The sequence below is a fragment of the Trichosurus vulpecula genome, chromosome 1 (genome assembly GCF_011100635.1).
Source record: "Trichosurus vulpecula isolate mTriVul1 chromosome 1, mTriVul1.pri, whole genome shotgun sequence".
NCBI classification, from domain to species: Eukaryota; Metazoa; Chordata; class Mammalia; order Diprotodontia; family Phalangeridae; genus Trichosurus; species Trichosurus vulpecula.
This window is the reverse complement of record NC_050573.1, coordinates 52,327,612-52,348,888: the sequence shown is the minus strand read 5'-3', so window position 1 is coordinate 52,348,888 and position 21,277 is coordinate 52,327,612. Positions and strand designations below refer to the sequence as shown.

At 45.7% G+C, this 21,277-nt stretch overlaps 1 protein-coding gene across 1 annotated transcript; it reads left to right on the top strand.

Annotated features, from left to right (window-relative positions):
- The first annotated feature begins 9,615 nt into the window (after positions 1-9,615).
- Positions 9,616-20,151, top strand: SNAPC2 (small nuclear RNA activating complex polypeptide 2). Its single transcript, XM_036736353.1, has 5 exons — positions 9,616-9,881; positions 15,821-15,940; positions 16,377-16,445; positions 17,841-18,156; positions 18,503-20,151. The coding sequence occupies exons 1-5, from the start codon at positions 9,687-9,689 to the stop codon at positions 18,862-18,864; spliced, it is 1,062 nt and encodes a 353-aa protein (XP_036592248.1). The 5' UTR covers positions 9,616-9,686; the 3' UTR covers positions 18,865-20,151.
- Positions 20,152-21,277: the final 1,126 nt, after the last annotated feature.

Genomic DNA, 21,277 nt, shown 5'->3' with positions numbered 1-21,277 from the left:
GGAACACCTGGTTCAGCAGGATATGATTTACATTGTATAGAGAATTTTAGGTTAAATAGGAAAGAGATAAGAAAAACCCCTACTGGAGTATGTATGAGAATCCCCAAGAATCATCTTGGACGGATATTACCTAAACCAGGATTAGCGGCTCAAGGAATACATGTATTGGCTGGAGTGATAGATTCTAATTATCAAAAAGAAATTGTTGTGACACTCCAGAATATGGGTAAAAAACCTGTACAATTTTGTAGAAATGATAGGATGGTTCAAGTCATTATTATCCCCTGTGAAAAAATACCCTTTGTGAAAACTGACCCTCCTCCCAAAATAACTACTAGAGGGGCAAAAGGGTCTTGCTCCATTGATAGAATAAAGTCAGGAGCTAAGGTATGGGTAAAACGGAAGCCAGATGATATTCCAAAGGCTGCAGAAGTTATAGCCCATGGGAAGGACAACACTGTAACAGTTGTCTATTCAGGGGAAAATAATTACCAAATCGTACCCCTGAACCATATATTTTACCGTGAATAGGTTATAATAATAGATTCACAGACTCCACAGGTATGGCTGATGCTGGTAAATGCCATAAGCCACTCAGAGGAAGGTAACTTTGTGTGATTAACGGATGAAAACTTGTACATTTGGGGAAAGGCTGGGAGGACAATCTTAGTCTCTATCTAGGGTGGGATCCTCTTGGCTTCCTCATTATGTTCCTTTTGAAAAGAAACATTTCCCACCTGAGTTTGGCTCTGATGTTGGATCTTTGCATAACTGAAATCTCAACCAAACTTGAGATGATTTTATTTGAAGAATTATAGTCCATACTTGTCTATTCTTTTTGTCCTTTGTTTTGGCTAACCTTGTTGCTAGTTTTGTTTCCTTCAGGCTTAAGCACCCTGCACTTTCCGGTGACTGCCTAAGCATGTAGCATTCTTGGAATTCCTGCCAGCTCGTTAAAGAAATGACCTCTGGAATGGGACTTTTTGGGGGCAGGGCCATCTCTACATCCAATTTCAGCATGAAGAAGCTATGGAAAATGAGACCTTCACCCCTCACCCCAAGATTTTGAGCCCCAATCGTTCAAGGGGGGTGGAAATGATGATAGTGTTCTGTTTACTTATTTTGTGTTATCCTTGCTGTGTTGTTTTATTGTTATGATATTATTGATCCTATGTAATGGATACAAGGATTTAGGGGTGGACATTTGAATTATTAATAATTATTTTGGGGATGATTGATTGAAGAGATTATTTTGCTGGGATCTAGGGGTGGATCGCATTTGAATCGTTAACCAATGTTTGGGAATGTCACTGAATGATATGTTTTGCTTTATAATGAATGATATGTTTTAGTTTCCTTTGTAATTGGATCACAATGTATGTTCTAGGATACATGGCTGATTAGATTATGTATCCTATAACAAGGGGTGGAGTGTAACCAGAATGGCCTTTGTTTTCTTTGAATGACTCAGCTTACCTCATTGAGCCTCTGGACACTGTGGCTTGCTCTTCCGGGGCAGGAGGCCCGGGGAGCATGCCGGGAAGCAGACAACTTCCTGTGTGATGAGTCATGGGGCTGGCTGAGGGGAGGTGTTAACCTCTACCCTAGGGGGAGGGGCCAACTCAAGAACCAATCAGCCCTGGTCATTCAGGCGGAGCTTGATGATGTCAAAAACCCTATAAGAGGGGAGAGGACAGTTTGAAGAGCTCTCTTCCTTTTCCGGTTGGAGCCAGAGGCAGTTACAGAGGCAGTTACGACAGTTACGTCAGTTACAGCCACAGCCACAGACACAGCTGAAGCAGGAGCTGCCAGTAGCAGAGCTAACCTACGGGAGAAAGCTGAACAAAGACTTCAGGCCATTACAGCGACAGTTACAGCGACAGTTGGAGCCAGAGGCAGTTACAGAGGCAGTTACGACAGTTACGTCAGTTACAGACACAGCCACAGCTGAAGCAGGAGCTGCCAGTAGCAGAGCTGACCTACGGGAGAAAGCTGAACAAAGACTTCAGGCCAGTGGGTAATCTTATTACCATCGAGGGGGAAGCATGATTTTGCTTTACGCAATCATGCTTCTCTGTAGCCTCCTGGTTACTCTTTCAAGGCGTACTTATTGGGCCTGGAAGCTTTTGATCAATATATCAAAATGGGGTTGCTGGTTCATGGGTTGGTTACTGTGGAGCCTAAATAAATGTTTTGATTCTTCTGCCTTCTACTTTGAGAGTTTCTTATATCCGGCGGTTCCGAACGTTTCAGACATGTTTATGATCCTCTTTGAGATTATAAACTCTGCCCTCCTAATACAACAACAAGCAAACAAATTTGTATAAATAAGCTATATAGAAGATAAGTAGAAAATAATTAAGAAAGCTAAGGTACTACAGAAAGAAGAGGCCATACTGAGAGATGTTGCAAAAATTGACAGGCCTTGGCAACAGCTTGGATGTGAGGGGGTGAGAGACAGGGAGGAGTCCAGGATGACTGCTGGGTTGGGAGCTTGAGAGATTGGGTGGGTGGGGGTGCTTTCTACAGCAGAGGTATCAAACACTGAAATAGCTGCAGCTCAGAACACTCTTGGGTTTGGCCCAAACGAGATTAAAACGTAATTGGAAATATTCAACAAAGTAAATTTAAAAAACAATAAAGCATAATAACTATTAATATGCGGTTTTCTAAGTCAATATGCAACACATAAGGATCTTTATTTACCATTTAGTGGTATTTGACACCATTTGAATTTGTCACCACTGCTCTACAATAATAGGGAAGGCTGAAGATGGGGAAGGTTTGGTGAGGGTTGTGGTAGAAATGAGTTTTGTTTTGGACATGTTGAGTATAAGATGTCTAGTTTGAGATGTCTGATAGGCAGCTGGAGTTCAAGATTGGAGGGTCTAGATGAGAATCCAACAAAGGAAACAGAAAAGGTCAGATATTTAGGAAGAGACTCAGGAGAGAGTGGTGTCCCAAAAACCTAGAGAAAAGAGAGCATCAGGAAAAAGAGAATGATTAACAGTGTCAAAGGCTGCAGAGAGGTCACAGAGAATAAGGATTGAGAAAAGGCCACTGGATTCGGCAATTATAAGGTCATTAACTTTGGAGAAAGCAGTTTTGGTAGGATGGTGAGGAGATAATCAGGACTGTAAGGGATTAAGAAGTGAGTGAAATGAGAGAAACTGGAGGCTCCTGTTGCAGACAGCCTTCTCAAGGAGTTCAGCCACAAAAAGGCAGAAGAGAAATAGGATGATAATTAACAGGGATGGAAGGATCAAGGGAGGGTTTTTTTTTCAGGATGGGGGAGACATGGGCATGTTTGTCGGCAGTAAGGAGTGAGAAAATAAATGAATGAGTAGGAGTAGGGGTGACAGAGGGGGCAATCTGTTATAGATGGGATGGAATGAAATCTCTTGAACAAGTAAAGGGGTTAACTTTGGTAAGGAGTAAGGCCACTTTATCATGTAGGACAAGGATGAAGGAGAAGAACATGACTTCTCAGCTAAGAAAATGGGAGGAGGGAAAGCCAAGGAAGGTTTGAGAAAGGATGAAAAGGTTTGGAAGAGTGGCTGTGGAGAATGGGATAGTGAGTTGATAAGGAAGGTATAGTACAATTGCCTAGCACCAGTGAGAGCCCAGTTGAGGTTATGCAATATAAATTTGTCCTGGACCCAGTCAGAATGCTTATTGTGATTTTCTCCACCTTCATTAAGCAACATATATGTAGGAGTAAAAGGGAAAATCGGTGGATGGTGAGAATGATCCAAGTCCGGGCCTTTCACAACTGTTGAAATGAAAAGAGAGCAAAGGACTCAAAAGAAGAAGACAATGTAGAGATGAATCAGCTCACCCAGGGGTGAAGAGGAGAAAAGAGTGGCTAGTACAGGGAGAGGGCCTAGGGCACAATTAAGGGGTCAAGGAATTGGAGGTCACAGTGTGGACAAAGAACAGGATTTGATAAGAAAAGGCAGAGGGAGAGGTGGAAAGTCAATAGATTATGGTCAGATAAGGAAGGTCTTAAACATGGTAGCGGTGCACTTTTGGGTGATGGAGAGATCAAAGGTAGGACTATTTTTCATGTGTGGCTGAGGTAGGGGTGGAGGAGTAATTCATGGGAAGTGAGTAGGCTGAGGAACTGAGTGGTTAGGGTATTTAAAGAAGTGTCAATATGTATGATGAAGTCACCTAATATGAGGGCAGAAGCTGTGGAAGAGAAAAATTATGAGCCATGTACCAATCCTATTTCAGAAAGAAGAGGATGTCTGTAAACAAGAGCTATCGGGATTTTGATTGGGGGGCAGAGATGAACAGTATGAACCTCAAAGGAGGAGAGGTTACTGAGTGATGGAGGTAGGCAGGGAACCTAGAAGTGGCAATGGGGAGCAAAGAGTATTCCAACACCTCCAACTTGACGAGGGAGCCAAGGGAAATGAATGAAGGTACATCCAGTACTGTAAAGGGTGGGCAGGGAGGCTACATCACCAGGGAGAAGCCAGGTTTCAGTAAGAGACAGAAGACGGATGGGAATAAGGAATTGGGTAGTAGGGGTGAGGAATGGAGTTTAGATGATGACTCACAAGGATTCAGAGTTATGAGGAGATGTAAAGTATGATCAGGTATGAGAATGCTCATCATTGAGTGGAAGGTGCTGCTCATCTTCCCAAAGGACGCTGGAGATCCGGGCTAAACACAAAGGCAACATGAGATAGAAGGTACCTGGCTAAGTGGTCAGAAGGAAGGCCTTGTTCACTACTTCTCTTCTTCAAAGATTAGGCAGAACATGGTAAACCAATAGAGGAAAGTCCCACCACCTTTCCTTTATCTCTTCCCTCCAGGGAGAGGCACAGCAAGAGAGGGAAGGGTCAAAAGGAAAATTGATCTTTTTGTGCTAGAGGTTCTCCATATTCCTTTTGGTAGATCAGGATGGCAGCAGAAGGTGGGAATTGCCTTGTGCTGGCACTGACAGAACTTGGTTTGCCCTTGTCACCTTCCCTCAGGGGACACAAACAGCAGAAGCTGGAAGGTCAGAGGAAAGTTTAGACCAATCATGATTCCTTGCCAATGTGGGAATTTGTTTTCTTTGACTAAGCATATTTGTTAGAAGGAATTCATTTTTTGTTTCTATTTTTTCAGTGGGTTGAGAGATGGGAGGAAGAGATCGATTTCTATTTTTTTCAATAGAGAGGTAGAATATTACAGATGTACAATGTTGTGTGCACTCCCCGGTGTAGTCACTGTATTAAGTTTCACCTAATTGTTTACTTTGTTCCAAGAGACCTGTCACAGAGTGGGGGCAATCCTAAATGTAATAGAAAAACAAAATGTCAATATAATTTTTAAAACTAAGGAAGACTAAAGATATTATGAGCTATTGTTTGGAGTGGTCATGGGTCCCAAGATTACCTGGAACCTGGAATATCTTTTCTGGTGACCTTTCACGTAAGAGGAAGGAAACAAGCGTTTATTAAACACCCACTATGTGCCAGTCACTGTGCTAAGCATTTTATAATTATTATCACATTTTATCCTCACAACAACCCTGGGAGGTAGGTGCTATTATTATCCCCATTTTACAGTTAAGGAAACAGAGGCAGACAGAGGTGAAGTTACTTGCCTAGGGTCACATAGCAGATTGTGTCTGAGGCCAGATTTGATATTAGATCTTCCTGACTCTGGGCGCAGGGCTCTATCCACTATGCTACCACTGAGTGCTATGAAATTAATAGAATATTACCTTACCACAAGCAATGACAAACACAAAGAATTAATTCAGAGAAATATGGAAAGTGACACAGAGTGAAGAAAGTAGAGCCAAAAGAACCATACACACGATAACTGTAACAATGTAAATAAAGTTAAAATGGAGAGGCAACAAAACTCAGGTCAATTACAAGGGTTCAGATTAGTCAATTTCAACATGAGGGACAGTACCTGGCACACTGCTGTTCGTTCATTTTTCAGGCGTTTCTGACTCTTTGTGACCTCATTTGGAGTTTTCTTGGCAGAGATACTGGAGTGGTTTGCCACTTCCTTTTTCAGCTCATTCTACAGATGAGAAAGCTGAGGCAAACACGGGGTTAAGTGACTTGCCCAGAGTCACACAGCTAGTAAGTGTCTGAGGATAGATTTGAACTCAGGAAGATGAAGCTTCCTGACTCCAGGGACTGTCACTTTATCCATCGTGCCACCTGGTTGCCCTCAAAGAGGAATACTAGACTAGAATTATATCTTTCTGCCAACCCAAATAGTGTTAGTCTATGGAAAATGATTAATAAGTTCAAGCTGCTTTCCTGGTCGTGATCTCTTAATAGGGAAGGAGTGCCTCAAGCCATATCTAAAGGCTTGTCTTCCTACACACCAAATGCCAGTTATACAATGCCCGTCACAAAGAGTGAATCTAGAGAATAAACCCATTTATCCAAGTTAATAGCAAACAGAAATCAGAGAAGTCCTACAGATTAGAAAATACCAGGCAATATATAGAATGAATGGGTTCTACCGCTGGGAGCAATCTATCTCAACTCAACTGAAGGTCCCTATCTCATCCAAGAGGACATTCACCAAAGTCTCTATTGCAGCAAGCTGAAAATCAACGACATGTCGAGCAAGCTGCTCTATGTTTCTGCTTCTTCCCAAAATCTTTCTTTCCCTCCAAGGGACTCTGAATGCAAAGGGCCTGGAATCCCGGTGAATCCTCTCTCAAAGCTACAGAAGAGAAGGATCTGTCTTCCCCCAAGCCCTTAACAACTTTGCTCCTCACAGATACTGAGAATCAAGTAATCCTTCTCTGCATGGATGTTTAGACCCAGGAGTGGGGAACCTATGGCCTTGAGGTCACATATAGCTCTCCAGGTCCTCAAGTGCGGCCCTTTGACTGTGTCCAAATTTCACAGAACAAATCCTTAGGGCCACAGGTTCCTCACCCCTCGTTAGAGTCTTATGCAAATGCACTAGGGGTGAACTCTAGGTTACTTGTAGTTTAGTTTTTACTTATACTTGTAAGAATTCTTTCTCTGCAATAGGCGATCTCTATGGCTCAACCAAATCCTTCTACTGCTATATCTTTGCTTTCTTCAAATATTTGAAAAGCTGCCATTTAGAAATTAGATTAGATTTTTTGTTTGATTCCAGAAAACAGAACCAAAAGCCATGATGGGACAAGGGGGAGACACAAAGGAGAAAATGTAGGCTTGATATCAGGAAAATTTAGAGATATCCCCCAGTGGAAAAAGCTCCTTCACTGGAGGTCTTTATTTCAAGATCTCTGCTACCACAAAAAGTACTACTATGAATATTCTGGTGCACTGAGGCTCTGGACTTAACTTCTTCCCACGATCTCCTTCATCCTTGTCTCACATAAAGAGGTGGCCTCACTCCTTACTAAGGCTAACCCCTTTACTTGCTCAATGGATCCCACTCTATCCTGTTTCCTCCAACAGTTGTCCCCACTCTTTCACTTATTTTCAACCTCTCCTTCTACTGACTCCTTCCCTACTGCCTATAAACATGCCCTTGTCTCCCCTATCCTTAAAAAAAAAATAACTCAATTGATCCTTCAGTCCCTGATAACTATCATCTTGTATCTCTTCTGCCCTTCATGGCCAAACTCCTTGAAAACGCCATCTGCAATAGGAAATACCACTTTCTCTGTTCTCACTCTTACAATCCTTAACCCCTTACAATCCTGCTTATGACCTCACTATTCCACCAAAACTACTCTCCAAGTTATCAGTGATCTCATAGTTGCCAAATCCAATGGCCTTTTCTCAATCCTCATTCTCCTTGACCTCTCTGCAGCCTCTGACACCAAGGATCATCCTTTCTTCCGTGGTACCCTTGCCTCTCTAGGTTGTTGAGGTTCTCCTTCTACCTCTCTGACCACTCCTTCTCAGCCTCCTTTGCTGGATCCTCCTCTAACCATAGGTGTCCCTCAGGTTTCTGTCCTGGGCCCTCTTCTCTTCTCCCTCTATACTACTTCACTAGGTGAAGTAGTGAATCACTTCTCTGATTTCTGTTTGCTATTAACTTGGATAAATGGGTTTATTCTCTAGATACCTCTTTGTGACGGGCATTGTATAACTGGCATTTGGTGGGTAGGAAGTCAAGCTTCTAGATACAACTTCACTTGGCGATCTCATCAGCTCCTATAGATTTAATTATCATCTCTATGCTGATGATTCTCAAATCTACCTTTCCTGCTCCAACCTTTCTGCTGATTTCCAGTCTTGTATCTCCAACTGCCTTTCAGATACCCCAAACTGGATGTCCAGTATGAAATTCAAAATGTCCAAAACTGCCTTTCCCCTTAAACCATTTCCCACTCCTACTTTCTATACCACTCTAAAGGGTAACACCACAACCTAGTCCAGTCATCCTGGACTCCTCACACTCCGCATATTCAATCCGTTGCCAAAGCCTGGCAATTTCACTTTTGCAACATCTCTCCCACCTGTCCCTTCTCTTCTTTGACACCACCACCACCTTGGTGAAGGCCCAAATCACCTCACACCTGGATTATTGCAATAGTCTGCAGGTAGGTCTGCAGTCTCTGAAGTCTGCTCAAGTCTTTCTCCACTCCAATCTATCCTCCATTCAGCCATTAAAGTGATTTTCCTAAAACAAAGATCCAACCTTGTCACCACCCCCTCAATAAACTCCAATGGCTCCCCGTTGCCACCAGCATCAAATACAAAATGCTCTATTTAACATTCAAAGCCCTTCATAACCTAGCACCCTCCTATCTTCCTGGTGTTCTCACACCTTATTTCTCAACGAATACCCTTCTATCTAGTGACACTGGCCTCCTGGCTGTTCCATCAACCAGACCCTCCACCTCCCAATTCCAGGCATTTTCTCTGGCTGTCCCCCATCCCTGGAAGACTGTCCTTCCTCCACTGCACCTCCCTAGCTTCCTCTTAAGTACTAACCAAAATCTCATCTTTTACAGGAAGGAAGCCTTTCCCAGTCTCTTAACTCTAGTGCCTTCCCTCTGTTAATTATGTCCTACTTATCCTGTATAGACCTTGTTACTACATATTTCTTTGCTTGTTGGCTCCATTAAATCGTAAGATCCTTCAAGGCAGGAGCTGTCTTTTGCCTCTGTATCCCCAGAGCTTAGTACAGTGACATGGTAGGAGCTTAATAAATGTTTACTGACTGACAGACTCACCGCCAGGCATTGGGATAAGTGGTGGGGATTCAAACAAGACAGTCCCTGAGCTCAACAAGCTTGCAATCTAATGGAGAAGACAACATAGTAACAACTATTTACAAACAAGCTATAGGGCAATGGGGAGCCACTGAATGTGGTGAAGTTTAGGGCAAAGGTGAACCTCAAGCTTTGGAAAGAAAACACTTGAAAGCGTTTAGGGAAGCTCCTGCCTTTACAGACATTTGTCTGTTGCAATTGTTCATTACAGCTGATCTCGGATCTTGTAGAAGTTACAGTTCAGATGCAGCAATAAATTTCATGCCTTTAAATAAAGGATTGGTTTTTCAGCTGGGACGTAGCTTCATTCCTCCACTCCACTCCTCCGCTGGGGCAGAAGCGTATCTAACCGCACTGATTAAAAGCGAAGCTGCCACAGCCTCCCCGTTAGCTTTTTATGGCTTGTAACAGCCGCCGTAGCAGGACGTACCCGGAAGTGACTGTTGGCGTATTTAAAGACTGGAGGCGTCTGCTCCCGGCTCAGGCCATCATGAAACCCCCTGTGAGGCGGCGCGCGGTTCCGGCGCGATACAGAGGACTGCCCACGACCGAGATCCGCACGTCCACGCTCTGGACCCTACGGGAGAAGCAGCAACTCCTCCGTTTACTGCAGGCACGAGACGGGGACCGGGAACCAGCGGCTGCGGAGCTGAGGCAGGGGCTGCCCCACCGGAGCGAGGCTGAGGTTCGGGGGCGGGGCCGAGGGGAAAGGGGCGGAGCATGGCCAGACCGAGGCTTAGGTCTAGGGGCAGGGCCTAGAGAAAAGGGGTGTTGCGAGACTGACGTGGGGGCGGGGCTGGAGGAAAAGGAGAAGTGAGAAATGGGAGCCGAGGGACGCTGAAGTAGGGGGCGGGGTCTGGGGGCGGGGCAAAGGCCACAGCGAGGTGTAGGGGCGGGGATAAAGGGAAAGGGGGCATGTGATGGGCATGGGGCTGAGTGGAAGGTCAATCAATGCACCAGTCCACATTTAGTAAGTGCTGGCTCTCAGGGAGCTGACAGCACATGGCACGGTCACCTGCACACAGATGCTCTTAATAAATGTTTATTAAATAAATGAATCTAATGAAGGAGATGATAATGCAAATAAACATCCACAAAGCAAGAGGGGTTCGGGAAGGCTTCCTGTAGAAGGTGGGTTTTTAGCTGGAAGCCAGAGAGGTCAGTGGTCAGAGTGGAGGAGGAAGAGCATTCTCGGCATGGGAGAGAGCCAGAGTGAATGCCCAGAGCTGAGAGATGGAGGGTCTTGTTTGTGGAAGAGGCAGGAGGCCAGTGTCACTGGATGGAAGAATACTTGCTGGGGAGTAAGGTGTGAGAAAACTGGAAAGGGAGGAGGGAGCCAGGTTATGAAGGCCTTCGAATGCCAGATAGGACATTTTGTATTTGATTCTGGCAGCAATAGGAAGCCACTGGAGTTTATTGACTAGGGACAGGGATGATACGATCAGATCTGTGCTTTGGGAAGATCACTTTAGTGGCCGAATGGAGGTTGGATTGGAGTGGGGAGAGACTTAGGCAGGTAGGAAACCACCCCCCCCCCACCCCAGGCTTTTGTTATAGTCCTGGGTGTGAGATGATGAGATCCTGCACCAGGGAGGTGATAGTGTCAGAGGAGAGAAGGGGACATGTGGGAGGGATGTTGTAAGGGTGAAACTGACAGGCTTTGGCAGCACCTTGCGTATGGGAGTGAGAGATAGTGAGGAGTCCAGGAGGACTCCTAGGTTGTGAGCCTGAGGGATTGGGAATGTCGTGTTCTCCTCTGCAGTCATAGGGGAGGTAGGAAGTGGGGAGGGTTTAGGGGGAAAGACAATGAGTTCAGTTTTGGACGTGTCGAGTTTAAGATGTCCACTGGACATCCAGTTTGAGGTATCTGAAAGGCAGTTGGAGATACAAGACTGGAGATCAGCAGAAAGGTTGGGGCAGGAAAGGTAGATTTGAGAATCATCAGCATAGAGATGATAATTAAATCTATAGGAGCTGATGAGATCGCCAAGTGAAGTGGTATAGAGGCAGAAGAGAAGAGAGCCCAGGACAGAAGCCTGAGGGATACCTGTGGTTAGAGGGCATGATCAGAGCCTGAGAAGAAGCAGTCAGAGAGGTAGTAGGAGAACCTCAAAAACCTGGAGAAGGAGAGGTTATCAAGACAGAGAGAATGATCTTTGGTGTCAGAGGCTGCAGAGAGATCCAGGAGAATGGAGATTGAGAAAAGGCCATTGGATTTGGCAACTACAAGATCACTGATAACTTGGAGAGAGTGGTTTTGGTGGAATAGCGAGGTCATGAGCAGGAGTATAAGGGGTTAAGAAGAGGGTGGGAGGATAGTGGAAGTGCCTCTTGTAGATGGCATTCTCACAGAGTTTAGCCACAAAGGACAGAAGAGATATAGCATGATGGTTAGCAAGGATGGAAGAATCAGGTGAGGGTTTTTCCGGGATGGAGAAGACATGGGCATGTTTGTAGGCAGCAGGGGAGGAGCCAGTAGGCAGGAGAGATTGAAAATAAGAGATCGAGTCAGATGGCAGAGGGGGATGATCTGTTGGATGAGATGAGATGGAAAGGGTTCCCCTTGAGCAGGGATTAGGCTTGGTAAGGAATATGGCCACTTCATCATGTGAGACCGGTGGGGGAGGAGAGAGGGGCAGAAGGCACCTGAGTGATAGGAGATGAGAAAGAGGGGAGAAGAGGGAGCTCATGGTGAATGGCCTCAATTTTTTCCATAAAATATGAGGCAAGGTTCTACCTGAGAGAGTGCAGGGAGGGGAGAGCCATGGCAGGTTTGAGGAGGGATGAGGTTTGGAAGATTTGCTGTGGAGAGTGGGAGAGTGAGTTGATGAGAGAGGTATAGAAGGTTTCCCTAGCAGCAGTGAGGGCCCAGTTGAAGTTGCGTAACAGATTTGTAGTGGACCTAGTCAGAAAGATTGTGTGATTTTCTCCATCTTCATTTTGTAGCGTATGTGTAGTAGGGAAAGCAGCGAATAGTGGGAGTGATCCAAGACTGAGTCTTGGCAAGGCATAATGGAGGAAATGAAAAAGTGGCTAGGGATTCAAGAGAAGGCCACAGTGTAAAATTGAATTGGTTTAACAAGGAATCAGGATGGAAAAAAAGAGAGAGTGAACAGTGCAGGGAAGATAATTGAGGAGTCAAGGAATTGGAGTTCATGGGGGTAGGAGAGGAGGAAGGTTAGGAACAGGGCTGAAGAGAAAAGGGCAAAGTTCGAGGCTCAGGCGGGTCAGGGCTGGGATGAGAGGTGAGGCTGGAGGGAAGCAAAGGGCATTCCCGGCAAAAGCTAAGTTGGGGTGAAGAGGGTGGCAGAGTCAGGTGGCCAAGAGTCAGGTTTACATGGGGAACAGGAGAATCTGAGGGGATCTTAACTGAGCAGGGAAGAGACTCTGGGGCCAGCGAGAGGACAAGGTGAGGGGACTGAGCCAGAGCCTGGAGTCTTAGGTGAAGGGTGTGGCCAGGGCCAGATTGAGGCTTGGGTAAGGGGCAGGGCCAGGACTTGAGTGAGTTTTAGATGAGAGATTGGGGCTGGATTTAGGCCAACTAGATGGCACAGTGGATGGAGTGCAGGAAGACCTGAATTTAAATTCTGCTTCAGACAGTAACTAGCCCTATGACCCTGGGCAAGTCACTTCAATGCTCTTAGCCCTGTTTCTTCTCTTCTTCGCTTGTGTATTAGGGGAATAATAATGACCTATCATTCGGGGTTGTGGTGAGGGCTATTTGCAGACCCTAGAGCCCTATATAAATGCCTCTATTGCTGCTATCATCATCATTATTAATCTGTGCTGTGAAAGGTCAGACTCAGCTGAGGTTGGGATAGATTGAGGCTAAGATGGGAAAGGCCTGGAGGGGTTGGGGAGAGCTATGAGGGTGATCCCCTGGATGGAAGTGAGGCTCAGGTGACACTGAGGGACCATGTGCTCCTTCAGTGCCGTGAGTACTTTGTGTAAGTCCTGACACCCTGTCTTTGTAACTTTGGGCAAGCCAGTTCCCTCTTCTTTGCTTCAATTTTTCCATATTTAAAATGAGCACATTTGACTTCATGATCTCTGTAAGCCCTCCCAGGGATAACAGTCTTGTGGTCTGGGGCCTCAGGTTACGAAGATCAGACTTGGGGATAAGCTTATGTCTGACTCAAACATGGGGGAGGGTAAAGATCTGTGAGAAACAAAGATGACAGGCGAATTGGGTTATCACTCAGTGCCTACTGTATGCCAGATAGAAGAGTCCTGGGGGTGCCCAAAGAGGCAGGAAGAACGAAAACCAAGGGCAGGCTCCTATCTTGAAGCCAGAGGCGTTCAGAAAATAATTGATGTCAGCTTTGGGAGAAACATGGGTCCAGCACAAAGGAGATAATCTCTCCTCTCGGAAAGGAGAGATCTCTTCGCCTTCCTCAGGCAGGAAGGTGGATGGTCTGAGGAAAAAGGGATAATTGGGATTTTCTATATTCAGTTCAAGAAATTCAACAGTTATGAAATACCTTCTGAGGGCAAGGCCCTGGGGAAATTAACATATTTACATCAAAGAATCACAGCATTTTGGAGTTGAAATTGAATTCAAAAAGCATTTATTAAATACCTGCTGTGTGCTAGGCACTTAGTTGGGGCTGGAGATCCAAAAATGAAAACAGGCCCTTGAGGAGGGCCTTACATTCTTCCGGAAGGGAGGGCCCTCAGTAGCCACATAATCTACGTCCAACCTGAAGAAGGCCTTCAATGTACCCAGCAACTGGAAGTCCAGCTTCAAAAAAAGACCCTCTGACTTCCCAAGGCAGCCTCTTCCCCTTTGAGAGCTCCCACTGCTGCCAAGTCTTTCCTTATCCAGCGCCTCCATTTGCCTCTGTGTCTCCTTCACCCATTGCGCCTGGTTCTATTCTCTGGACCCAGACAGAATGAGTCGAACTCTTCTTCCACAGGACAACTGTTTCCCAAGTACTTGACGATCTCTGATGTTTCCACTAAGCCCTCCCTCTCTTCTTCATGGTAAACATCCCTGATTCCTTCATGGACTCAAGGCCTTTCTCCAGCCTGGTTGCCCTTCTTTGGATGCTCTTCAGCTTATCGGTGTCTTTCATGAAATATGGCCAGGCTTAGTACAGCGCTCCAGAAGTGGTCTGACCAGGGCAGAGTCCAGTGGAACCATCACATCTTCATTCTTGGAAGCAGTGCCTCTCTTTATGCAGTTCAAGGTTTATTTTGGCTGCCTTCTCAGTTGGCTCCGTGAGTCACCCAAACCCCAGATACTTTTTAGAGTACTGCTGTCTTACCAAGCTTTGGATTGGAACAGCATTTCCTACCTAATGGAAAAGCACTTATTAACTTCGCTGTGAGCCAAGCACAGTGCTAAGCATCGGGGATACAAATAAAACATCTCACCGAACTCACATTTTAATTAGGAGAGGCAATACCGATGCCTGCCCCATCCCGTGAAGCTGATTATTTTAAACCAACATCTAAGAATTTTTATTTTATTATTTCATAGATTTCGAGTTGGAGAGGACCTCCCAGGTCATCGTGTCCAACCCTTTCCTTTATTTTGTAGATAAGGACTATAAGACTAGAGAAGGCAATGACTTCTCCAAGGTGGCAGAGGCAGTAAATGGCAGAGGCAAGATGTGAAGCCAACATGCTTCGTGTCCCCCACTGAATTTTGGCCCCAGTGGTCCCACTTCCAGTGTATTTATTGGCTGTCCCTTCCAAATCTGTAGGGTCTGCAGAGTTGATAAGCCAGTTATGTCTTTATGCAAAGTATTGATAAAAATATTAACCAGTGTGGCCCAGTATCCTGATGCATTCTACTGCAAACTTCCTTCTAACTTGATACCAAGTCATTCATGTTTACCCTTTAAATCCAACCATTCTCTAGTTCTCTGTCTGTGTAATTGTGCCATCATCCAGTCCAGAAGTGTCAAATGCCAGTTGGGAAATGTTTAACAAAATAAACAAAAATAAAACGAAACATAGATAATGTTAATATGTGGTTGTCTAAGTCAATGTGCAGCCAGCAGGGCTCCTTGTCTTTGAATTTTACACCACTGATCTAGCCCACATCTCTCCATCTCTTCCATAAGACTACTATGAAACACTTCATTAAATGGGTTTTTGAATATAGATAGATTTCTGCACAGGAGTATTCTGGAGCTCAGTCTCATGGGGGTTAAGACTTAAACAAATAACACACACTATGATCTGGCAAGTATAGTAGAAGGTACAAACAAAGGGCTGTCTCTGTTTAAGGGCCAGGACTTAACCTAGGAGGGGAAACCAAGGAAAGCTTCCTGTAGAAGATGGCATTTAATTTAGATTAGATTACCTCTTGAGCTCCTTTGGGGCAGGAGCTGTTTTTGCCTACCTTTGTATGTATCCCCAGTGCTTAGCACATAGTTAAATGAGTTTACATAGGTAAAGTGCTTTGCCAACCTTAAAGCACTTTATAAATGCTGGCAATTAGGATTATTATGTGATTAATGATGCTTGCTGACTTGGATTTGGGCTTATTGGGTGCTCGGGGATGCAGGGAATGGGACAGCCCTCAGCCCTACCCTGAGGGAAGCTTTGCACAAACTCAGGACGTTGGCATCCTTTCTGATGCCTTCACTCTCCCCTCCTGCCATTCCTTCCTAGATCCAGGATTTCCTGCAGTCGTTGAAGCGGCGTGTGGCCCGGGAGGTAATTCAGCAGGAGCATCGCTGCTGCCAGAAGGAACAGAGGCGTCATAAGTCCGAAGTTCCAGCCCCCATTGAGGTGAAGATGGGGTGAGAATACCAGAGAAGTCAGAATGTGGGGGACAGGAGACCCATAATCAAGGGGTGATGGGGTCTGAGAGAAAAGGCCCCAGGTTTTATTGGCATGACACATGGAAGGATGGCAGGAGCATTGGATTTGGTCAGAGGACCGTGTCTGATGCTTGCTCAGATTCTTAATGTTCTTGTGACCCAGAGCCAGTCTTTTAGCCTCTTTGTGGCTCAGTTTCCTAATCTGTGAAATGAGGAGATTGGATTAGAATCTGGTGGTCTTCAAGGTCCCCATGATGCTGTGGCACTTGGCTGGGTGTGAGAGGAGTCTTTGAGGGACACAAGATGGAGCTGGGTGAGGAAGAAGGGAGGCAGTTGACATCTTACCAAGATAAGGTAAGCAGTGGCCATGGGTGATCAGATTGTAATCCTGTGTTCAATTCTAGGTTTGGACAGATCTGGCTACAAAGGTGACTAGCCAGTTGGAAGAAGCGATGACCACTGCCTTTTCCCAGGTACCAGGGGCCCTGGAATTCTCTAAGTCATTTCTCTTTTCCATATCTGTGATTTCATCAGGGTAAGCACTGCCTTCAGTGTCTGTTGCAGCTTGTCTGAATCATAGCTGACCACCTTCTTGAACTCCCACAATCAAAAAACTTCATCCCCTCATAAGGCTTTCCTGAGTTGGCTCTGCTAAGCCTTGAATGACAGATGCACAGAGCCTGCCACCAGACGGGATATGAAGGCTTTCCATTTTGGTAGACATACCAGAGCCCAGGACCTCTCCTTAGCCACAATGAGCCATCAGAAAAGAATTTCACAAAATGGTCTAAGAAGTCACTGCCCACACATCTGTCTTTTGGGGAAAAGCTAGAGCAGGGGATCTTAAACTAGGCTTGAAAGCTTCCCCCATCCCCAAGGGTTCCATGAATAATTTTCAGGAGAATCTTTGAACTTTAATGAGAAAAAAGAATTACACCCCCCTACTCTGCAAACTCTAGTGGCTCCCTATTACCCCTGGGATCAAATCTAACGTCCTGTCTGGCTTTCAGAGCTCTTCAGGACTTGAGCCCCTTAGGCTTCTTATCCTCCCTCCCTTCCATGCCTTCTTTGATCTGGCAACACTGGCTCTCCATCTCCTGACTTGAGGGTTTTCACTGGCTGTCTGCCATGCCTGGCACTCTCTCCACCTCCTGGTTTCTCTGGCTTCCTAACCCTCCCACCAGGCAAAAGGCCTTCCCTCATCCCCTTTAATGTGAGTGCCCTTCCCTCTACTGATGGTCTGTAACTTACCCTGTCTGTAGTTGGTTTGTTACCCAGTTGTTTGCATGCTCTCTCTCTCATTAGACTGAGCTCTTTGAGAGTAAGGGTGCTGATTTGTTGCCTCTCTTTGTCTCCCCAGGGTTGGGCACAGCCCCTGGCACATAGTGCATGCTTAATAAATGCTTAAATAACTGAATAGCTTTATTTTCACTAAATTCTAATTTCCATTAATGATTTAAAAACAAGATTCTGAGAAGGATCTGAAGATGTCACCAAACTTTCAAAGAGGTCCGTAGCACAGGAAAGGTTGAGGAGATCTGGAACCACACCTCCTGCAAGAGAGCTTCAGATGCAAAGAGAGACATCCATTTTTTGGCCTCACCAATGCAGATTTTTGTTTAGCTGGACTATGTATGATAATGACAGCAGTTTTGTTTTTCTTTCACTGAGAGGGATGAGAAAGGCTTGTAAAAGGAATAAATACAATTTCTGAAAATAAAAGAGGCAGGAAACCAAAGAGCCCCTGACCCTGAAAAGAACTAATTCATGGTGAGGGGCTGCTCTGAGCTGTCCCCATCTCCTCCAGCAGTCAGCCCCCTGGCTGTGGGCCCTTAATCCTGTGCCTGTTTTCTCTCTGCCCCTCCCAGATCCTGACAATTGCTGCTACAGAACCCGTGAGTCTGCTCCACTCCATTCCGAAGAAGCCTACCCAAGCCAGCGAGAGACAGCTTCTCTGCAAAGACTCTTGCTCCCAGGGAGAAGTGCTGCCTCCGGCCCCAGAGCCCACCCAAGAGACCAGTGTGGGAGTGTCTGGGACCTCAGACACCCAGCCCAAGACTGACTCCTCCAAATCTAGCCCAGCCTCACCCGAAAATGGAAACTTTGTCATTGACTTTGAGAAGATATATAAATATCTGTCAAGTGTATCCCGGAGTGGCAAGGGCCTTGAGCTTTCCCCCGGAGGTGAGTGGGGCCAGCGATGCTGGGGAGGGGAGCAAGAGGCTGAGCAATAGGCCAAGAAGCGGGGCGGGGAGGCCCAGCATCCGGGGACAGGGAGGTGATAGATCATGGGACTTGGAGTTAAAAAGGCCCGATTTCAGATCTGGCTTGAGATCCCTACCAGCTGAGTGACCCTGGGCAGGTCATTGACCCTCTGCTTGCCTCAGTTTCCTCCCACGGCTGCTGTGAGGATTAAATGAAGTCATCCTTGTAAAGTGCTTTACAAACCTTCAGGTGCTCTCTTAGTGTAGTTGTCCTCACCCTCACCCATCTTCAGCCCACCACATTCAACCCTCTTTTTGATTCCTAGAGTCGGCAGTCCTCCTCGATCTGCTTATGTCCCTCCCTGAGGAGCTCAGTTGCCTGCCCTGTGAAAGACTGCAGGCCCACATGGCTAGTTCCTACAGAAAACTGATACGCCCTCAAGTGGACTCAGGCCAGAGCCTCGGGCGCACTGGCAAAGGCCACTCGGTGGAAAACAGTGAAGTGAGCACCTCCCCCGGCAGTGCCCCAGGGAGCGTAGAGAGCCTCACTCCTGAGAGGCCTGCTGCTTCTGGGCCAAGTCTGCCCCCTGCTCAGCACCAGGTGTGGCAGGATCTGAAGTTCTGTCCTCTGAACCCATTCCTGGTTCCCTTAGAGCTTCTGTCTCAGGTCCCAACTCCTGGGCAGTGAGCACTGGCAGGCCCTTTGCCAGGGGATCTGCCTGAGGGTGGGGCCAACACTGCATACCCAGGCTGAGGGCTGTGTGTGGGTGTGGGTGGTGAGGGTGAGAGGAGGAGAGAAAAAAGGTGAGCTCCTAGGAAATAAAGCTCAGAATTTCTGGAATTCCTTTGATACTTTATCCTAGGTTTCTAGACAGTTCTATGACTCTTGGTTTATTTGAGCCCCTATTCTCAATACCTGATCTGAACAAGTACCTAAGAATTTGTACTAGGTAGGAATTTAAAGAGACTCCAGAGTTCCTGGGACTCAGAGTCATATCTGTTTTGTTGAACCCCATTCCCTCCCTGGATTTGAAGAGTTGTATGTGTGTTTGGAAGAGATTTCAGGCAGACGAGTCCTGAGACAGTCAGGCTTGTTCTGGGAAAAACACTTTTTAGACCTCAAAGTATGATTTAAGTGTGACTTTTAAAAATTTATTCATTTTCTTATTCAGCAAATACTTGTTTTGTATCTCTAATGTGCATGGACATCTCCTCTTCTCCAATCTGCCTGGTGTGTGTGAGATAGTCCAACATTAGAACACCCCAATATTTTCCACCCTCAACACTATCATTCCTTTAATATCTTAGTTTTCAGTTAGGTTTTGTAGCAAATGTTGGGTTTCTGCCTCAGCCTTCTGGTTTGGTTGCCAATGGGTGCAGTTAAGTTTATCGATCTCAAAAATATGGAACTTAGGTTCAGAAGGACTATAAGGCAGAATGTGGATAATGGTTTTTATTTTCAAAATATAATTTTAGAAACTAATAAAAACAAAATTAAATTACAAATAACTAAGAAATTCTTAGCATAATTTATAAGTGGTTGCAAAACTGTTAAGTCATTCATATTTTATCCTTTAATTTTAAAATGAAACTGTTTACTTTGTCTAATTAATGCAAAGATGTGCTTTCTCAAAAATTAATTGCAGTAGTAGTTGACTCAAGCTCCCACCTTTGCTTCTCTGACAATCCAATGTTAACTGTGCTCACTGTGTTAACACCAAATTAATTTTGCTTTGGTTAATACCCCAATTAAACAAGGAATTTCAAGGTTTTTAACTTAAAATCAGCCAGCCTTTTCACCAAAGCACAAACTTCTTTCACAATTCTGGGCTGTATTTTTCCATTCCTTCCTACCCTCATTTCATCAAACAGAATATTGAATGGTATCGTGCTTAAAAAATGGGCCATGGATATATTCTCTTTTACCTAAATATATGATGCAATAAACAATCTACAAATGTTGATTTGTTTTCAAGCAGGTACAAAATTAACATTTCTTGCCGCATGCCCTGTCCCAACTGCAGCTTCCCGCACTGTTGTTTCCTCCTTTCTTTCTGAGGTTCTAGTTGTCCTCCCAGCCCCACGCCACGTCAGGGAACTGTCTGCTAGCTGCTGGGGCCTGCTTTCCCCACCTTGTGTCTGTCCGCCCAAAGGAGGCAGCCTAGAGACTGCATTTCCTCTCAGATCCTTTTCTCAGACTTCACTAGGACCCCAGGGATGCCTCTCAGTCCATGCCTGTTCTCCCATTACTACGGAACAAGCTTTGCCATTAATTTCCCAGTGAGGGAGGTAGTGTGTTGATTAATACCCCATTTTCCAGCTGAGTTTGCACCTCAACCAGTAAAGGCCACTTCCTGTGGAGACCCCCACCCCTGAGAGTCCTGCTACTTCTGCTCCATCCCTGGGTGATGAGGGCTGTTGAGATTTGTTCAAGACCACACAAGGCAAGCCTCAGATGTGGAATTCAAATGGAGGCCTACTGGGCCCCGAAGTCCAGCATTCTTTCCACTAAGCCATTCTTCCAATCCTGCCTCTCAGTGAATTGGTCCATTCAAACAGCTGAGTTTGCTCATCTTCCTGCCTGGGATGCCCTAGAACAGAGGTGGGGAACCTTTGGCCTTGAGGCCACTTACCCTCTAGGTCCTTGAGTGTGTCCCTTTGACTGAATACAGGCTTCAAAGAACAAATCCCCTAAATAAAAGGATTTGTTCTGTAAAACTTGGATCCTAAGGCCTAGGCCAAGGGGAGGCTTAAGGTCATTGCATCTGGTCTCAACTCCTGTTTCCTCTGCCATCCCAATCAGACCAACAGCTGAAACTCCACTTTAGGCATGAAGCTCTCAGTAGGTACCAGTCACTAGCCCCAACCCTTACTCTCCCCTTGCCCTTTGTTGTTCACTGCACAGCAGAGATATCCACTATGGCATCACTATCCCCCTAACTCTCAACTGCTGTAGGCAGGGTAGGGACCCTCTGGCACCCCCATAGGCACAGAATGTCATGCCTTGAACCTCAGCCATACTGAGCCAGCTATTTCTTCCTGCCCAAAGATGCTGAAACAAGGCATGGGGGCAAGAGGCAGTTGGGGTAGGGGGGTCACAG